General features: G+C 43.1%; 3 protein-coding genes across 3 annotated transcripts; 1 reads left to right on the top strand and 2 right to left on the bottom strand.

Moving 5' to 3' along the window:
- Window positions 1-70: 70 nt before the first annotated feature.
- Window positions 71-2606, top strand: LOC108032086 (BRCA1-associated protein). The gene is made up of 6 exons (XM_017105910.3): window positions 71-157; window positions 387-440; window positions 525-897; window positions 958-1128; window positions 1186-1977; window positions 2038-2606. Exons 1-6 carry the CDS (start codon window positions 142-144, stop codon window positions 2330-2332), a joined length of 1701 nt encoding a protein of 566 aa, XP_016961399.1. The 5' UTR covers window positions 71-141; the 3' UTR covers window positions 2333-2606.
- On the bottom strand, window positions 2524-3689 carry LOC108032087 (uncharacterized). Its single transcript, XM_017105911.3, has one exon. It carries the CDS (start codon window positions 3578-3580, stop codon window positions 2693-2695), a length of 888 nt encoding a protein of 295 aa, XP_016961400.1. The 5' UTR covers window positions 3581-3689; the 3' UTR covers window positions 2524-2692.
- Window positions 3690-9869: 6180 nt separating this feature from the next.
- LOC108032184 (zinc finger protein squeeze) lies at window positions 9870-17741 on the bottom strand. Its single transcript, XM_017106039.3, has 3 exons — window positions 16952-17741; window positions 12468-13024; window positions 9870-11870 (listed from the first exon to the last, which is right to left on the bottom strand). The coding sequence occupies exons 2-3, from the start codon at window positions 12828-12830 to the stop codon at window positions 10608-10610; spliced, it is 1626 nt and encodes a 541-aa protein (XP_016961528.1). The 5' UTR covers window positions 12831-13024; window positions 16952-17741; the 3' UTR covers window positions 9870-10607.
- Between the last annotated feature and the right edge of the window lie 383 nt (window positions 17742-18124).

Raw genomic sequence — 18124 nt, 5'->3', positions numbered from 1 at the left:
TTCAAGCTTATCTTAGCTATTTTCAATTCCCCCTTTTAAAAGCGTAAAACTATTGCTTTTCCTCATCTCTCACAACAAATCTTCAAGTTTTTTTATGTTTCTCTGCCAAACCGGAAATAGTATTTGAATTTTTGAATTTCGATGGACCTAAGTCCCGGTACGTTACAATTAGTGTTGGTAAGCGTTATCGATTACGATTGTTGGGCTCTACTAGTTCCGTGGTCGATAATACAAGGGACTATCACTCCGCGGAACTAGTTCGCCTAGGAAAACAACAAACTCATCTCCCACACAAAACGAAAAAATATATAAATTTCCAATTTAAACGTTTGCTAGTCCCTTTTTTGATATAAAAACTAATCCAAATTATGCCTGTGTAATGCTAGAAAACATTTCCTTGTGTGTGATCAAGATCGAAACGGATTTGGAGCCCAGTGCAGGTAAAATCCGAAAGTGCGACTGCGGCGAACAAAGAAGTTGGGTTTCACCAAAATTATTTATTAACTTATGCATTTTTTGATTAGATTCCGAGGGAGCCGTGTCCGCCGAACATCCCACCAATCCTCGAGTGCTCAAGGAGCGGGAACGCGATCGCGGACTTCGCCAGTCGCGCGACATCACCATCGAAACCTACACCAACCAGCGTTGGACGCGGGAACTGAGTGCTCCCAAGGATCAGGAGACGGAGGGCAGCAAGATGAATTGGGCGGCGGCCCTGCAGCACGTCAACAGCCCAACGGCGGGCAGTTCCCGGGAAACCACTCCGCGGAGTGGCGATGAAACCCAGGCGGGAGGTCCGCAGGCCACCTCGTCCAACTTCCCCCTGGAGATCGGATACTTCTCTGGCAATCCCATCGTAGAGGTGACCAAGGGTCTTATACATCTCTACAAGAAGAAGTGAGTTTTCTAGTTAGACTTGAATGTAACCATTTTAATGACATATTTCCTAATCCCCAGCGAGCGCAAGGCGATCAAAGAGGCTCCATCCAACCAGCTCTGCTTGCTGGCTGTGCCAGCCACCCTAAACTGCCACGATCTACTGAACTTTATCGCCCCCTGCCATGCGGAGATCAAGCACGTCCAGATTGTTAGAGACGGCAGTCCCAATCAGTTTATGGTGCTACTGGAGTAAGTAAGATTCAACAGAAATCTTGCATTTATCTTATCGCATTCCGCCCTTTTCAGATTCCGCTCGAATGAATCAGCTTTGGAGTTCTACAAGTCATACAATGGCATTGCCTACAACTCCCTGGAGCCGGACTCGCTGTGCCACGCAGTTTGGGTGTCGGCGGTGGAGAGGAGCGAACATGGGGGCCCACCAATGGGACACACCGAGCTACCCACCTGTCCAGTGTGCCTGGAGCGCATGGACGAGAGCGTCGATGGAGTGCTGACAATCTTGTGCAATCACGCCTTTCACGCCAGCTGCTTGATGAAGTGGGGCGACTCCACCTGCCCAGTGTGCCGCCATGTGCAGACGCCCGAGCTGGTTGAAGATTCCGTTTGCATGGAGTGCGAGGGCACTGACTCGCTGTGGATCTGCCTGATCTGCGGTCATGTAGGCTGCGGACGCTACCAGGGAGGCCATGCTGCCGCCCATTACAGGGCCACCAACCATACCTTCGCCATGCAATTGGGCACTTCAAGCGTATGGGACTATGCTGGCGACAACTTTGTACACCGCTTGTTTCAGAACAAATCAGACGGCAAGCTGGTAGCATCGCAAACCGAGAAGGACGAGCGCGAGGAGAAGATCGACTCCATGCAGATGGAGTTCACTTATCTGCTAACCTCCCAGCTGGACACACAGCGCAAGTACTATGAGGAGCGGATGGAGAGGCTGGAGCAGGAGTGGCAGAACTTCAAGGCGAACGCCAGCGAGGCCAAGACGGAGGTCTCTGAACTGCAGCAGCTCCAGCAGACCATGCAGAAAGAGAAGGTTAACTTAGAGCGCAAGCTGGCCCAGCACACAGCCAAGTAAGTAAACAAAAAGTCAATAAAAATTACACAAGAAATATAAAACCATAATTATTTCAGGCTAAAGGAGGTGCAAAAACAATTGAATGAGGAGCGTGAGTTGTCCAAGGCCCTGCAGACCAACCAGAGCTCCTGGCATGGCAAATACAAGATACTGGAACAGCAGTACAACGAGTTCAAGCACAATCACGACGCCGAGGTCACCGACTTAAAGGAACAGCTGCGCGATGTAATGTTCTTTCTCGACAATCAGCAGAAGATGGCCAACTCTGAGCTGGCAGGCGCCTCGATCACTGGGATTGGCGAAAAGGAGCCTGACCCAAACACCAGACGCGGTAATCGCCGCAAGAAGTAAATCCTATCTACCATATACCATTCACGCATAATTGTATTTTGATTCGAGCTGCATTGTTTACCCGATCTTAAAGGGCTATGCAAACCGAATATATAAGATTAATAACAGCTCTATATGTGATTTCCTTTGTGAAGCAAAATCCCAATGATATAAACGTACACTAGGTACGTTTACTGTTACTCTTAAGCCAATTGAAAATCATATTGTCTGTATTGCGTTTTTAGTTCGAAACAATTAAAAGTTTGTGAGGAAAGCTATGATTATGATCAATTTAGCACATTTTGGCGTGTTCTTGTTAAGACAATTTAAGATAAAGGCAATCGGTTGTCAAGTAAAGTTAAACAAGGGCTCTTTGTGGTCTTACTCTGGTGGTGGTGGAGGACAAGTATCCTCGCACTGGTATGTGGGGTCCGGAAGCTCCTGTAGTTTTACCACAGGATCTGCCTGAAAGAGACCAAGCTTCTCCTTCATGTCCTGTTCGTTGCGATCGATGTTCATCAGGTAGGCGGCAATAAAGGCCCGCGGGTCCTGCGGCGAATGAAGGTGCAGCTGGGCGAAGGCCCGGCGCAGGACGTCGCCCATTTGCTCCTTGATCTCGCCGGCCATGGCATCCACAGACTCCAGGTTCTTGCCTTGTGGGAGCCAGTCGTATCCCTTGAAGCAGCAGCACTCGCAGTAGGCCTTGGGATCCGACTCCTTGAGCAGCTTGAAGAAAGGCAAAAGCTCGGACTCGCAACTCTTCAGCTTGGCCACCTCGCGCACAAAGCGCTTGTGGAGATCGCACACATCCTTCTCGCAACCACGGATCACGTCCGCATCCTGAGACAGGGTCGCTGTGCGCTTGATGTAGTCCACGGTGTTCTCGTGGAAGGACTTGAACTTGCACTTCTCCTCGTTGTAGGCATACAGGCACTGGCGGGCGTAGACTATGATGTTGTCCCGCCGCTTGCGGATCTCCTCACTTCGCCGGCTGAAATGGGTCTTCACCTCGTCCAGACTGCTGATGCGCTGGGCGAACTTGGTCATGTCCTCGATGCTCTCGCACACCACCTTGCCCCGCTTCTCGTGGCCGCACTTCTGGCTCGCCTTGTTGATCTTGTCCAGCTCCGCCTGCAGCTCCAGCTGGAGGTTGCGCAGCTCCGTGTTCAAGCGCTTCACATCGTTGTCGTTGCAGATCAGCGCCTGCAGCATCTCGTGCAGGCAGTTCTTGTGCGGATTGGGCAGCTCGTCGGGGCAGCCGGACAACATGTTGGTGTAATTGGTATAATTCCCGAATGAAAACAATAGTATGTGGTTATATTTGTTTGAATCTTATCTTTTGTTTTGAGTTTTCTTCGCTGAAGTTTGCTTCTCAGTTTACTGAGAGCTTACAAGGTCCCAAAACGTAAAAGTGGATTTCGTTTTAAAAGAAGTATCTCAACAACATTTTAAAAATTTAAAATTTGTAAACAAATTATTATCAATAAAATGTTGAAAAAGTATTTTAAACTCATTTATGTGTATGTGTATTCATTTAATTTATAAAAATAAAAAGATTTTAGTTGCTTTTAAAATGCTTTTTTAGGTTCGAATTACTGTACAATCTTAGTTGGCTTGAGTAATATAAAAGTTCTGATCACACATCGCATGTCAAATTCAAAATAGAAGTTACCAAAAAGCAGAATTACAAAATTCTTTAATAAAAAGCCATCCTATACCAACCGGTTTGACTAGAATCTTCACTTGAATTGCGTACCCACAGCAACAACGAATAACGAACGTAAATAAATTTATTTGGCAGTGAACAAAGGCCGCAAAAATAAATAAGATTTCTTAATGGTCTCCCCAAAAACCCCGCTTTCCCCAAACGTTTCGGCTTTTGTTCGTCTACCATTGGCAGACGATCAATCATTATGTCTCTTCTAACACAGTTTTATCTGGCCAAAAAGTGTGCTATTATGGATTGATGGATACCCTAGGCATTGTATCTTTAAGATGGAAGTATTGTTAATTATTACGTATTCTATTGTATTTTCCAGGGTAAAAGGGGTGCCGTTGGCGTATACCTAAAGTGATCTCCATACTCAACTCCCACTAATGGACGCAGGTGAGGCTTTCGAAAAGTGAGTTTTGGCACAAGTCAACCCGTTTGCAGATAGAGAGAATAGAGGAAGGGTAGGGGGAATCGATCTTTGACCATCGTGTACCTGTAATTAAGTAACTTAATTAATTTGGCGCAAAACAAAGCTCATTTTAAACAAAACAAAAATGGCTTGAAGTTTGCAAAATCTTAATCGAGCGTCTGAATAAATTTTGCATAATTTTCGGTTTGTATACACCTTAAAGAATTTGATGGATATTATTTCGCTTATCTTGTGATAGGGTATAATTTGATTAATTTTCTGCGATGAGCTTGGAATTTTTGTCGAGTCAGTTCGTTTTATTTCAATGTGATATATATGGCTGGCTTTCTTAAACTTAAAATGTTTTCGAAAGCAGTTTAGTCTGCGAAGAGACTATTATTTAAATATTGTGCAAAACGTAACTTTGATAAGTTACAAATATATTGTGAAATATATTTTTTACTGGTAGATACCTAAAATGATAACGATGCCTTGGACATCTTTTATAAATCAAAAGATTTCAGAACACTTTAGAGTTTATACAGCTGCTTGATCAATTTTTCTATTTGCCATTCAGAGCGAATGCAAATTACAATAATTAAAATTATTGAATGTGACTAATGAGCAAATATTGATTTTGAATCTGGCCCAGAGCAACACAAATGGGCGGATACAAAGCCGGAGTATGTAAAGTAGATAAACAAATAACCCAAGGACCACAAGGTTCAAGGTCTGATCAAAAGGATGTCCGGATCTCAGGGTGGTTTCCTATCCCTCAGCAAATCCATTTGCAAAGGAAACTGACCCAGTTTCTTAAGGATGCTGACGGTTTAGAGCAGGCAGGACATAGAAACCCTGCGCATTACCAAAAATTTCATAAAAAAAATCAAATTTAAATAATTTACGTATTTTTCTATTCGAAAGCACACCGTTTTTTTCGTTTCTACCTCTGTTTTTTGCGGAAGATAAATGAAAAATGATGTTTGACCCTGTCCTGCGACACACCCTTTTCCTTGATCACGTATGCAAATGCGGGGCGATGTCCCGGCACAGGATCCAGGGGATTCAACCCTTTGAGGACAACTGGCGGCGTCCGATCCGCGAACGTGTTGTGCATAAATTAAGGCATCCTTTCGTCCTTTTGTCCTCGCACCCTTGGTGGTTCGGCAAGGAAACGCTTCCGCATGGAAATGAGGCAAAAAAATCCGGATTTTTTTCACTCCTTGTCTTCTGCCGTCTGCGCCTGCGTCTTTGTGCGATCGTCCTTTTCATCCTTGATCGTCACCCTGAGCGCGGTGCGTCTTGAGCCTTGTGGGTAGCCCGGCAGGGTGGACAAAAAAATCGTGAGAAAATTTCCAGCGCCAAATATTCAAATGAGGTAACCAAATGCCGCCCATTGCATACTTTTTTGGGTGATTTTTTTGTCCGCACCCAAAAACGACGGGAAGAAAAAAATCATCAGGATGCATGCTCATCCTTGCAGCCCTTATGGTCGGGCTCATCAGTTTTTTAACCCATTTTTTTTTCTGATTCCCTAATTTTTTATGCTTGACTACCGAAAAAAGTCGTTTATAATTGGACAGAGTTCAGCTTTTTTGCCGCGTTTTTTTCCTTCTTACCTATTTTGAATACTGAAATCCCGTGTGACAAGTTTTTTTCTTCGTTTTTCATGAAAAGGATCGTCAACTGAAGTCTTGTTACTGTAGTTTTTTATCCTTTTTTGGGTACTTTTTTTCAAGCTGAATTTTTCTCTTTGATAGGCGGCGCGAAAATGTTAATTAAATTTTTGTTATCGCGCCATTTCAGGGGGAAATCCTGTTCTCCATTTCCACTCATTCAATTACGCAGTTAATTTTAGTTTTTTGTCTTTTGAATAAAATTTTTTGTACGATTTTTAACACGTGTTGGCTGTAGAGGGCTTAAATTGTAAATCGAGGAACAGAAAAAAATTCGGTTTTGTTGAGTAATTGCAAACATTGTTAAGTGTTTGATAGGCCTTTTGGAAAAAATGATTTACTGGGGACAAAACTTTTTAATTGAGTTCAAAATAAAAAATTTTAAAAATTTTTACAACGGTTTCATAAAAAATACAGAAGCAAATGTGTTAAATCACACTTAAATAAATGTATTTTTCAGTGGAAACTCTTTAAGATTAAATTAAAGATTGGTATAGAGGAATAGGGAATGACAACCGGTGGAAATGACAACCCTTATCCAACATCTGCTGTTCTATAGTAAGAGAACTTTATAGTTTGAGGAGAGTCAGTAAAACTAGTTTTTTGTAAGTGCAGGGTAACAGTCAAAATTCATAGATCAACATCAGACATCTGACATTAGGTATTAATCCAATGCAAATGTTCCTCAAACTCATAGGTCTTTAATATCTTCAAACATTTTCACACAAACTTCGCAATCGAAACGTTTAATTAAAGACCCTCAAACCTTTTTGCCAATATGCCAATATTCGCTTAAGTATCAATTACATAACAATCGAAATGAAAAAGGGAAATCAATCCAAACACGGGCCCAGAAACCTCAACAATACCTCCACAGAGTGTGCCCTCCAGATCCTCTGTGCGAATATAATATCGAAACCAGCCAAAGGGTGCAAATATGGATATAAGAATAGCTAACGAAAATCGCATCAAATTTCACAATATCGCACCTTATTAGAATCGCACAATGCCGCGGAGCACAAAGCGATATTTGGCGAGGAGCTGGAGAAGAAGGCCAAAATGCAAATGCCACAGGAACAAGAAGTTATGGGAAAAACATACACACCTTCCACTCTCCTTCGATCTTTGGGCCTCGAGCCCCGGGCTAATCGGTGGAGTGTATCCGCACATTGTGTGCATTGTCTAATAATTTCATAAATAGTTTATCCAGAAGAATTGCTGAATGCCGAACCGACTAAATGCCACTCGCGAACGGGTTGGGATCCCTTTCTCATGCAAAGGAGTGTACCTTCTCTGGGGTGAAAGGTTTTTCTCCTTTCGGAGGTCCGGATGTTTTGTGTGCAACCCCTGATGGTCGGATCCTATCTCTGTCCTGTCTCCCCTCCCTGAGCGAACTGCTGGGTGTGTGTTTTGATTTCGGGTCCGGAGTTTAGAAACCATAAATCTATTGATGGCTTTGATGACGCCTTTCTGCAGCGCCGAAATGATCTCTTGGCATTGAAACGCACAGACAATATTCAAATGAAAGTCGTTTGCATAATGCCCTTCCCTAAAGTGAAAAGGTGCTCTGTGTGCACTGGGAAAACCCGAAAAGGAAAGTTACAAAAGGAAGCACTGTGTTCGGAATTTTACATTTTAAGTCTTTGGGATTTAATTTAATTTTTATGAAAAATGGTAGGAAAAGTAGTTTTTAAAAATATGCTCTAAAAATTCTAAATAAACCTTTATGTTTAAAACCTAAAGGTGTTTATAAGAAACTTAAACTGATCTATACCAAGTTCATTCGAATTAAAGAGGTATCACTTTTTTAAGCAACTCAATTTATCAAGAATGCAGAAGCATCCCTGAAACGCCCAACTGATCCACGTTTTTCAGTGGCCTTGAGGAACTCGAAAAGGAACCAGACAGATGCCACTCTCAAGGAAGAGTCCTTGCCTCGGGCACTGCATTCTAATTATCATATCGATCAAGCTGCAAGTAAAAGTGACAGTCCCAGGCCCAAGGACCCTGCCGGGACAGAGAAGATCCTGGGCCACGTTTTTTCTCATAGTTAGCATAACAAAGCCTGATGAGAATCGTGATGATTTCAGCACCCAGAGACAAGACAGGCCCGAGGAAGGCAGCCCGAGGATCGGGCGGCGGGACAATAACCACCAAACTACAATCCCATGATCATTAGTGCATCCATAATAATGCGCATTGATATGCTAATCGCGAGGAGACAGGGCTCGAATGGAGAAACTTCAATGCCCGAATGCCACCTATGATCGATGACGATCGCTGGCAGGAATCAAATCATTTATCAATTAAATTATTGGCAAACATTGGGTTGCAGAGCCCTCGAGGCGAAGGGTTCGGCTGTGCTAAAAAGTTCCCCCTTTCGCCTCGTTTTCGCATTTGGCCTTTGTTTTGCATTTTGCACAACTGCCAAGTGATCGATTATCGATCGGGAGTCCCTTTGTCCGCGTCTTTGTCCTCTGCGGTGTGTTTGCCAATTCTGCTTTGATGATTTGTTGGTTTACTGTCAGCGATCCAGCGGTCCTTGTGCCCTCCTCAGGGGCGCCTTTATCCGAAGGATCGTGCCGAATATTCGCACAATCCTTGGCAAAAGACAAGGATCTTTGTTGACGAAAACACAATTGGCCCAAATCCTTTTAGGGAGTTTATGTCTCTATCAACTCTTTGTGGGTGACTCTATTCAGAAATCCTACAATCCCCTTTGCCTGGCCAATTTTTATGAGCCATTTAGGCGATTTTATTTCGTGTTTGCGGCATAAAAAGATCATTAAAAGCGTTTTACTTTTTTGTGTGTTTAACACAATTTGCTGCTATTTATAATTCCATTCAAACGCTGTGCTCAGCGAAGTCGGTGGCGAACAAGAAAAAAAAAACATAAATAAATAAAGAGAGAAAATATAATAAAGAAAAAAGCACCTGTTAACAACTTAAACTGGTTTTTGTGTGGGATTTTTAATTTATTGTTTTATTAATTAGCTATGAAATTCGTTTTTGTCTGATTTTTTTATACACACTCTTTAGAGATGCATGAAACTGTGAGGTTCCTTTGTCTGCCATATAAATATCGGCTTACTAATCCGTCAAAGATCTTTGGATTTTTATAAGTCTATCCCCCTCCAGCTTTCAGTTATCCAAGAGGTTTGGATTCACTCAATTCTTAAGTACTTGCTGATCTGAAGTTGCAAATCGTGACGACCGAAGACTCCGATTGTAAAACGCGGTGGATGAACTAGTTTTATATGGGTGTAAAATCCCCTATGCAAAGCAAGCTGAAAGGAACGCAATGCGAATCAATTTAAATGAATCATTCCCATTAATCTCCGCGTCGATCAGCCGAAAATCTCGAAGACTCAATCAGTCATCAATCATTATTCGCCATCAGAGCGAAGCCAGCCCATTCGAACCAGTGGAAGAATCTGACGGGCACTTTATAGTCAGGGGTTGACCCTCTAGATCGCCCCTCTAACTACGCCACTGCCACGTCTTAAGCCAAACAGCAGCTGCGGCTGGGAGAAATTTAGAGACAAACTTCGCCGCGATCGTAGCCCTACATTTCCCTGTGGATACCCAGATTATATGGGGTGAACATAAATCTCTTATGTCGCCTCGGGCACAAAGAGTCTCTTCTTAAGGCTGCTAAGCGGATTAGGTTGCATTTTTCTGGATCGTTGAATAAATTCGATCCGCTTAGATTCGCCAGTGAAAATGCAAGTCCTGCGGAAGGTTTAAACACCCGAGTAATTATTTTATAAATAAGTTTAAACTTTATTGGTTGAATTTTACATTTTCAAATTGATTCATCTTTCAGCTTGCCTAACAAGTAGAAAATATCCTTACTCTGTTAGTTAGTTGATAAATTATAAGGTATCTAGGGTTTTATAGCTATGTTGATACGTTTAAATGTACAGCACACTTTTACATACTTCTATGTACACTATAAAATACATACATTATTTGCGCTTATTCCTATCGCCGTACTTTGTACCGCTCCTGGCTGATATTTAAAATGTGAGCTATTTAAAAGAGTCTTCTTCAAATAGTCCAGATTTTCAGTTTGAGTTTGGCCTATAGATAATTAAAAGTGGGGCATAAATATCGCGTAGAAGAACCTGAGTTGACCTAGACATAATATGCTTAAAAATCTAGTTGAGAAGGGCGGAAGAAGAAAGAATTGCAGTTGGTTTTCTTATGGGTTTAGGCAGTGGTCGAGTTGATTTTGGCTGAATCGTATACATCTTTTGGCTTATTTAGATATCATTTGTGTTTGGGGTGGAAGCTTAAGAAAACCAGCTGCAATCCCAGCTACTAAGCCACTGCCAACTTGCGCCTACCTAAGCGTAACTTATCTTTACGTTGAATGTTTCAATTGATATGGGTTCAAAAGAGTAGACTTGTGCTTTTTGAATCCATGCCAGTTCAAACGGAGACCTTAAGCTAATGTCATCGTTGCTGCCTCTTTTGGCCACGACCTGGCCTGTACTATTGCGCCTTCTCCTTGGTGGCGTTCACAGCGCTCAGGCCGAGGGTGAGGTGATCGCCAGCGATGAGGCCCGCGGCTCCTGGCTGATGGGCATAGTTGCGGATCTGGTGCAGCGAGATGAGCTGCGTGGGGAAAGCAGCCGCTGCTGCAGCCGCATTCTGCTGATACAGATAGGCGGCTGTGGCCGCCGGAGGTCCACGATGCTGTTGCAGATGTGGCGGAGGCGCCACTGTGGCTGCCAGTGGGGTAAAGGCCGAGGATCCGGGTCCGGGAGACGGATGGTGATGCGCCTGTTGCTGCTGCTGCGCCTGCTGCTGCTGTTGCTGCTGCTGCTGCTGCTGGAGGTGATGTTGAGGCGTGGACTGACGCAGGACGAGATCCTCGCCGGCGGCCTCCTCGTGAGGACTGTGCGAATGACCGGGCGTGTCCGCCAGTCGCTGATGGTGCTGCTGCAGTAGCTCCTGCTGCTGCTGCTGATGCTGCTGCTGCAGGGAGGCGAAGTTGCCGTATGGCTGGCCAGCGGCCTGCGGCAACTGCTGCTGAATGGCCTCCGCCAGCGAGGCCGCCGCACTGTCCGCCCCCATCTTCGCCCAATAGGCAGCATTCACATCGTTCATCGCCTGGCGCTGCAGATTCAAGCCGATTCCACTCGCCGGAACATGCTGCTGGTGGGCAGCCACCTGGGCCGTGTGGCGGTGCTGCTGCTTCTCCGCCTTCTCGGCGTGCTTTTGCAGATGTTTCTGGAGGTAGGTCTCCTGCGTGTACGACTTGCCACACAGATTGCAGATGTGCGTCTTCAGGTGCTTGGAGTCCTTGTGCTTGGGAATGTGCTCCAGCAGGGTCATCTCGTCGGCGAAGCACTTGTAGCAGGAGTTGCACTTGAACGGCTTGTCCGTCTGATGGCAACGCGAGTGCGACTGCAGATTGGAGAGCTGCGAGAAGGCCTTGGGGCAGCCGGCGTGCCGGCACTTGTACGGTTTGTCGCCCGTGTGCGTGCGGATGTGCTGCTGCAGGTGCGACAACTGCGTGAACTTGCGCTGGCAGATCTCGCAGCGGTACGGCTTGATCCCCAGGTGGATCCGCGTGTGCTGCGACAGGTACGAGGAGTTGGCGAAGGACTTGCTGCAGGAGCCGCACTTGTAGGGCTTCGCCTGATCACCGTCGCCTCCGCGGCGGCTCTCCTCCTCCGGCGAGGATCCGTTGCTGCCGCTCCCACTCGCGCTGCTCATCTGCTGACGCGGCGGCGACCGACTCGGGTCATACTGAAATGAAACAAATATGATTTTAGGTCAATAATTGTGTGCCATAAGTATAAGAGAAAACTAAATTCTAAATAAGATGTAAGAAAAATAAATGGTTTTAAATTGTTTGTATTCTTTTGCAAGAATAGCAACGGAACTTTAGTTAAAATGTAAACGATTATTTAGTAACTCGAGCAAACTATTTTATCAGGAATGGATATATGTTTTAGGCGCATGAAACAACATTTAATCTTGTATTTTTAAATATATGAATATCACAACGTTTTACAATTTAATACAGCGTGTTATCTAGCGTTCGTAAAAAAAGAAATAGCGCGCACTTAAAAAATTATATAGCAATGTTTAATCTTTTGCTTCTAGAAAAGAAGTATCTCGCAATTTAAAATTATGGACCAGGACTTTATCAAATTCAACCATATGTTATTGCATATTTAAAATTTTAAAATGAACTAAAATTATTTATTATATATGTATAACTCATCAAAAAATTGTACTATTTTCAATCTTCAATCCTTTATATATTTCCGAAACACCCTATTTTATATCAAACTCCTCTAAATTTATGTATTCCTAGAATCCGAAGGCGGAGACACTCACCTTCTGCTCCTGCTGCTCGTGGGGCGTGGGCGGTGAGTTGGGCGCGCTGTAGCTGACCTTCAGCTGGGGCGGATGCTGCTGCTGCTGCTGCTGCTGGGGGTGGTGCAGGTGCTGCTGCTGCTGCGGATCGGGATGTGGCTGCTGCTCCATGACCATTTGCTGCTGGTGCTGCACCAGGCCGTTCTTCAGTGAGTAGTCCAGCCGCTCGGCGACATTCTGCCGGAATTCGCTGATGTTGAAGGGCTTGTAGTCGTGGACCAGTTGGGCGGTGGTCAGGTGACCCAGGGAGCGCAGCTGGTCGATGGAGCGATGGAGGTAGTCGCCGCTGGGGACGCCGTTCGGCGCCGTCGGCAGTTCGGCCATAAGCGGCGTCTGGTGGCCGCCGAGGGTCAGTGGGCGGTAGGCGATGGTGCGAGCGTCCAGCTTGGGGGCGTGGTGGGCAGCGGACTCAGCCTATCCGGGAAGGGGCAGTGGAACGGAGCGAAGGCCTGGTCTTCGTCGTCGGGAAGTCGACACTCCACTGGCGGCGGGCTTACACAACTCGGCGCGTTTTTGTGCTGAAAGTACAGAAATATTGTAATTCTTGAATCCAGCAAAATTGTGCCCAGTCGGCACAAGTGCTTAAACTACTTTTCGATTCCGCCACCTGGCCTCCGCCACTCCCCGCCTTGCGGGTACATAAATTTCTGCACATTAACATAAATGTGCATGAATTAATTAATTGTTTGTGAATTAAACGTGCTGCGCTCTGGAACCAAAGTCGGAAAGTGGCCGAAGAAGATATAGCAACTGCTCAGCCCAGTAAAAAAGTTGCCAATGGAGCGCAAAAAGCGAGAAAGAGTTAATAACAATGCCGGGCAAAAAAGAGTTGGTCAACGGAAAAAATCACAAGATAAACAAAAAAGGCGCTTGCGGCCAGAAATTGTTGGTGACAACACGGTGGAAAGCGAAATGGAATCGCTTTTGGCCCGAAGAACCGAAATCGCGGTTACTCTGTGGGGAGGTAATGGGTGATGGGCTGGCAAAAAAAGCATAAAAAAGTCAGGGGCGCCAACGGAACGTGTCAACAACCTCGAGAACTGAATGCAACTACATCTCCGGCACCTTTCGGGGCGGCAGCTAAGCTCTCGATGGACCAATGATGTCTTCGGGTGTAATGCTTAGTGGAGTTATAACACGATTGGCGGAGAAATTAAAAATTGCACAACATTAAGTAAACCCCAAATGCAAAGCAGGATATAACCCTGTAGATTCAGTTCCGAGAACTCGAAATTACCAACTCAGAAGCGGACACGATTTAGATGTTCGAGAACTGTCAACGGATTATGCTGAAATTTCGCGGAATTTTGGGGAGTTCCTGTCAGCCGTACCAGGCACGAAGTTCGGTTCAGATTGGTAAAAAAAATTGTTTACTTTATCAAATTATTTTTGAAATTTTTGGTTGACAAAAAGATTGGAAAAGAATTTTAAAATTTGTTCAATTTTAAAGGATTTAAAAATGTAAATAGACTTTTGACAGCAAGAATCAAAAGCGGAAAGGGAAACGTTTCAGATATGTAATGGCAAAAAGTCTTCCAAAATTTTGAACATTTTTTAAAGGTTTTTGAAACAGTACCAGGCACCAAGATAGAAATGTATATAGATTAGAATACAAAAAAATGTATAAGTTAATCTTTTTATAAAACTTTTTGTCATTTATGTCATAATTAAATATTTTTTAAAAAGTTCCAAAAATTTTTAAAAATAAATTTAAAGTTTCTTCTTTGAAATACACCCAAACTAATTTTAAAGTTGGCGCGATTTAGATAATTAAGACTGAAGAAATTCCTGGAAACCATAAAAAATATTTCATTATTTATCAATTTATTTTCTTAAATATAGGTCGTTGATTCATCAAGGAATAAAAAACAAAACGAGAATTGCTAAGATAAAACTAAAAACGATTTATTTGTTTGTAATGAGTGAATAAGACTTATTCGCCGAATAATAATGACAATCAATAAACAATGCTTTTAAACGTTCTAAATTTGTTTCAGTCGATGGGTACACAAAAAATCTGACATATACAAAATAAAAATATATTATTTTATTATTTTATTTTAATTGTACTACTGTAAGAAGTGTCTTCTCAGTTCTTAATAAATACAAGTTTTGGCTCCTTGCCGCAATACCTATCAGAAGTGTTTATGTTAATGTTTAAATCTGTATTGGCAAATTTTTTGTGTATGATATACAGGAAATTATATTTTACGTGTTATTTTTTATAAACTTATTAATTTTTTAGGTCCTTTCTCAAAAAAAAGTATATGCCTTTCTGTGCAAAATAGGTATAAGATTGAATTTTTTCATTCCTGCAAAAGGAGGAATGATAAAATGATTAACTTTGTTTTTTAGGTGAATTGTTTGTTTTAATTTCGCGTTGTTTTTTTTTTTAATTAAGATCAAAGTGATGTGGTCAACAATATTAGAATGTACAGAAACATATGTAGCTAAAGCTGTTGCTTAATGTTCAAAACTATAGGAGTAATAGAAACAGAACGTGTAAAGCCACCGACTGGACAAATCCTACTTTTATGATGGGAACTATAATTTTATGGCGTGTAATTTCCAAACTTTTGCGCGCGAATTGGATAACGACCTTTTGGTCGGGTGGGAGTTGACGTCAGAGGTAAATTCAATTTTTGGGATTTTGTTTTTTTTGTTCAGCCTGGTCAAAAAACCGGTTGTGTTGTTGTTGCTAGTGCTGACGTTGGACAATTGAACAGCATGGCAGCAGGAATTCCGGGGCGGGGAGGGGAGGGAGTGAGGAGGGGGAGGGGGAGGGTAATGTAATGCAAATAAAAAGGACGCGCCACTCGCTTGTTGCGCACATTCAGAGCGAGACGGGGCGACAAACAAACAATTGTTTGCCGCTCGAGCAAATGCAATAAAAGAATCAGCGAAAGTGGCGACCGACAAAAACAGAAGCCGGAATGGTAGTCGTGTAACTACAGATCCAGAAACACGGAAAATCGGCCAGTCAACCTGATAAATGCAATTGGGAGTAAATAAACGGCCAATCGGGCAGGCCCCAAAAACACAACAAGAAGAAAACCCCCCAAAAAGAAGAAATGAGAAGCCCAAAAAGCATATAAATAAAATGGTATACACAAAAAACCTACACTACACACAAAAAACGAATCAACGAAAATTAATTGAGCGCGAGCAGCTGAAAACAAAAGAGAGCAGAAGAGCGAGCAAGAGAGCAACATAAACAAACGAGCGCCGGACAGCAACAACTACACAGCAGCGCAATAACCGCAATTCGGACCGCGCTCTCTTTCTCCCTCTCTTTCTGGTTGGGGGCGACATGTGTGCGAAAAAGCAGCGAATATTTGAGGAATACAAAAAAGTGGAAGATAAAAAAGACACAACGCCACACATAAAAAAACCGCCACCGAATGAATGGGAACGAACATTAAAGTCAAACAAGAGACAAAGCGGATGGTCAAATAATGGAGCACGTTTGCGAAAATGGGTTTCAAATTATTCTGGCTTAATTGTTTGTTGACAGTCACATTTGGCCAAAAGGCGTTTTATGTACATTATTTCTGCAGAGAGGGACACAGGGATAGAAGATGTAGAAGAAATGTCCAAAATATTTGGCCAGCGGAACAGTGGGGCAAACCAGTGATGCTGGTTATCAGGAATAAACAAAATAATTAAATTAAATATTATTTTAATAATTTTTAATTTAAAATAAAATTACTTTTAAAAAAATTTTAAAATTTAAATGAAATTATAAAAATAATGGCGCTTAATTGTATAAATGATAACTTATTTATTTAAAATAATTTCTTTTTCTAAAAATGTTTATTTGCCAATATATTCACTGAACTCAACTGAATAGGGAACTATGAAAAGTTAAATTGTAAATTATAAAAAAAGGAGTAGATTACAAAAGACGAGATTGACGAAAATGTTCATTTTTTTGGTCCAAATTCTAATTTTAAGTGTGCTTTTTGCTTAAAAAAATATTATTTTGCGAATATAATAAATGTATTTTCTTATTTTTTAATTATTTGACTTGGGATTCATAAAAAAAATCATTTTATGAACTTTCATGATCATCATGGGACATCTGAATATAAACTGTGATAAAATTGTAGTAAAAGTAAAAAATTATAAAGGTGGACATAGATATCCACTAGATCATTAAGCTTCAGCCTGTGGGTCCAGAGCACATGAACCACCCAGAAAATAATCCTATTCAATTTAAGACCTTTGTATTTTGAAATGGAATTGGAAATTGAAATATTACATGTTTCCCTTTTCTAGGGAGTATTTTTTGCACCCATTTCAAATGTCCGGATCGCAGCAGTTCCACTGTGCTCTGAGCGCGGGAAAGAGCAACAAACACACTCGAGCCTCCGTCTCAATCGGCCAGTGTGTTTGTCCAATAAGCCAAATAAATAAGACATGCTCGTGCATCGTAAGGTACTAACCGATTTGGAAGAGCCTTTGTGTTGCGGCGCTCGGCTCCGCTGCAGTTCTGCCCCTTTTTTATTGCTTATTTGTGGGCCAACTTTTGTTTATATTTTGGAGCACGTGTTCGCCGACTGCTAGGGGGTGGGTGGGCGTGCTCACCTCTCGGACACACACAAACACTCACACACTGGCAGATAGTAATTGTTTGCGGCTAGCGGCACTTTATTTTCGTATCTTTGTTTGTTTCTCGGCGCCTGCCGCGATTGATTTATTTCGCGCAAATTAGCGAATTTAGTGGGATTTGCGTAGTTTGCAGCGTTCTTGTTCGCGGGGGGTCGGGCCTCTCTTTCGCACACAGAAGAGACTCCCGAGTGGCAACAAGAAAAAATGGCCGCGCACGCCAAAAATATACACACAGACACCAACGCAGCACACCAGCACTCACACACACGCGCTCGCAAGTTTCTGTTTTTTTTTCTGCACTTGTGCTTTTTGCCCTTTTTTTGTCAACCTTTTCGGACTCCCGAATTTTTGGCTTTTTTTCGGCGAGTGACAACGTTTAATTGCAATTACAGCGGGCGGAGCGCGTTGCGGGGGTCGTGGGCGGGAGCCGAGGGGCGTAAGCTCCGCTCTTCGCTTGTTTACGTCGCGGCAAACACAAAAAACAGAAACAGAAGCAGCGAAGAGGAGCAAGAATAACTGTTCGTGTCCGCGTTCGTTCGGAAACTGAAAAAAAATCACAGCGAAGAGCGCGTTTTTTCAGCAATCAGCAGTAGCGCCGAGGGAGGGAGTCTCTCTTGCTCTTGCTTTTTTCTCTCTCGCACATATTAAAAAAAGGCTTGTTTATGTTTTTTATGTGTGCAGTTGGCTCTCTCCCTCTCCCGCGCTCTCTCTCTGGCTCACGATTCCGGTTTTTTGTTCCCGGCGCCTCTTGTTTTTTGTGTTTTTAGGGAGGGAGGCGTGCTCTTTTTTTTTGAATACCGAATTTAATTGGGCCAAATTCGGGCGAGAGGGCATAAAAAAATATCCTCGGCAGCTCCATCTCCACATCAATCAAGCATCCTTCCGGGTGCCTTGACCCTTTTGATTCCACCGACACGCTTTGGGATCACATTCCTAAGATGGTCACTGACCAATTTTTAGGGTTATTATAAAATGCCTTGAATATTGAACTTTTACTCATTTATTTG

Source organism: Drosophila biarmipes, chromosome 3R (genome assembly GCF_025231255.1).
Source record: "Drosophila biarmipes strain raj3 chromosome 3R, RU_DBia_V1.1, whole genome shotgun sequence".
NCBI lineage: Eukaryota > Metazoa > Arthropoda > Insecta > Diptera > Drosophilidae > Drosophila > Drosophila biarmipes.
The sequence above is the reverse complement of the archived record's forward strand: the minus strand, read 5'-3'. Positions and strand labels throughout refer to the sequence as shown.

Coding starts and splice junctions, on each gene's coding strand:
- LOC108032086 (XM_017105910.3), top strand. Junction 441..524: donor GGATTTGGAGCCCAGTGCAG/GTAAAATCCGAA, acceptor TTTTTTGATTAG/ATTCCGAGGGAGCCGTGTCC. Junction 1,978..2,037: donor CTGGCCCAGCACACAGCCAA/GTAAGTAAACAA, acceptor TAATTATTTCAG/GCTAAAGGAGGTGCAAAAAC.
- LOC108032087 (XM_017105911.3), bottom strand. CDS start 3,580: ATGTTGTCCGGCTGCCCCGACGAGCTGCCCAATCCGCACAAGAACTGC.
- LOC108032184 (XM_017106039.3), bottom strand. CDS start 12,830: ATGGCCGAACTGCCGACGGCGCCGAACGGCGTCCCCAGCGGCGACTAC. Junction 11,871..12,467: donor ACGAGCAGCAGGAGCAGAAG/GTGAGTGTCTCC, acceptor GTTTCATTTCAG/TATGACCCGAGTCGGTCGCC.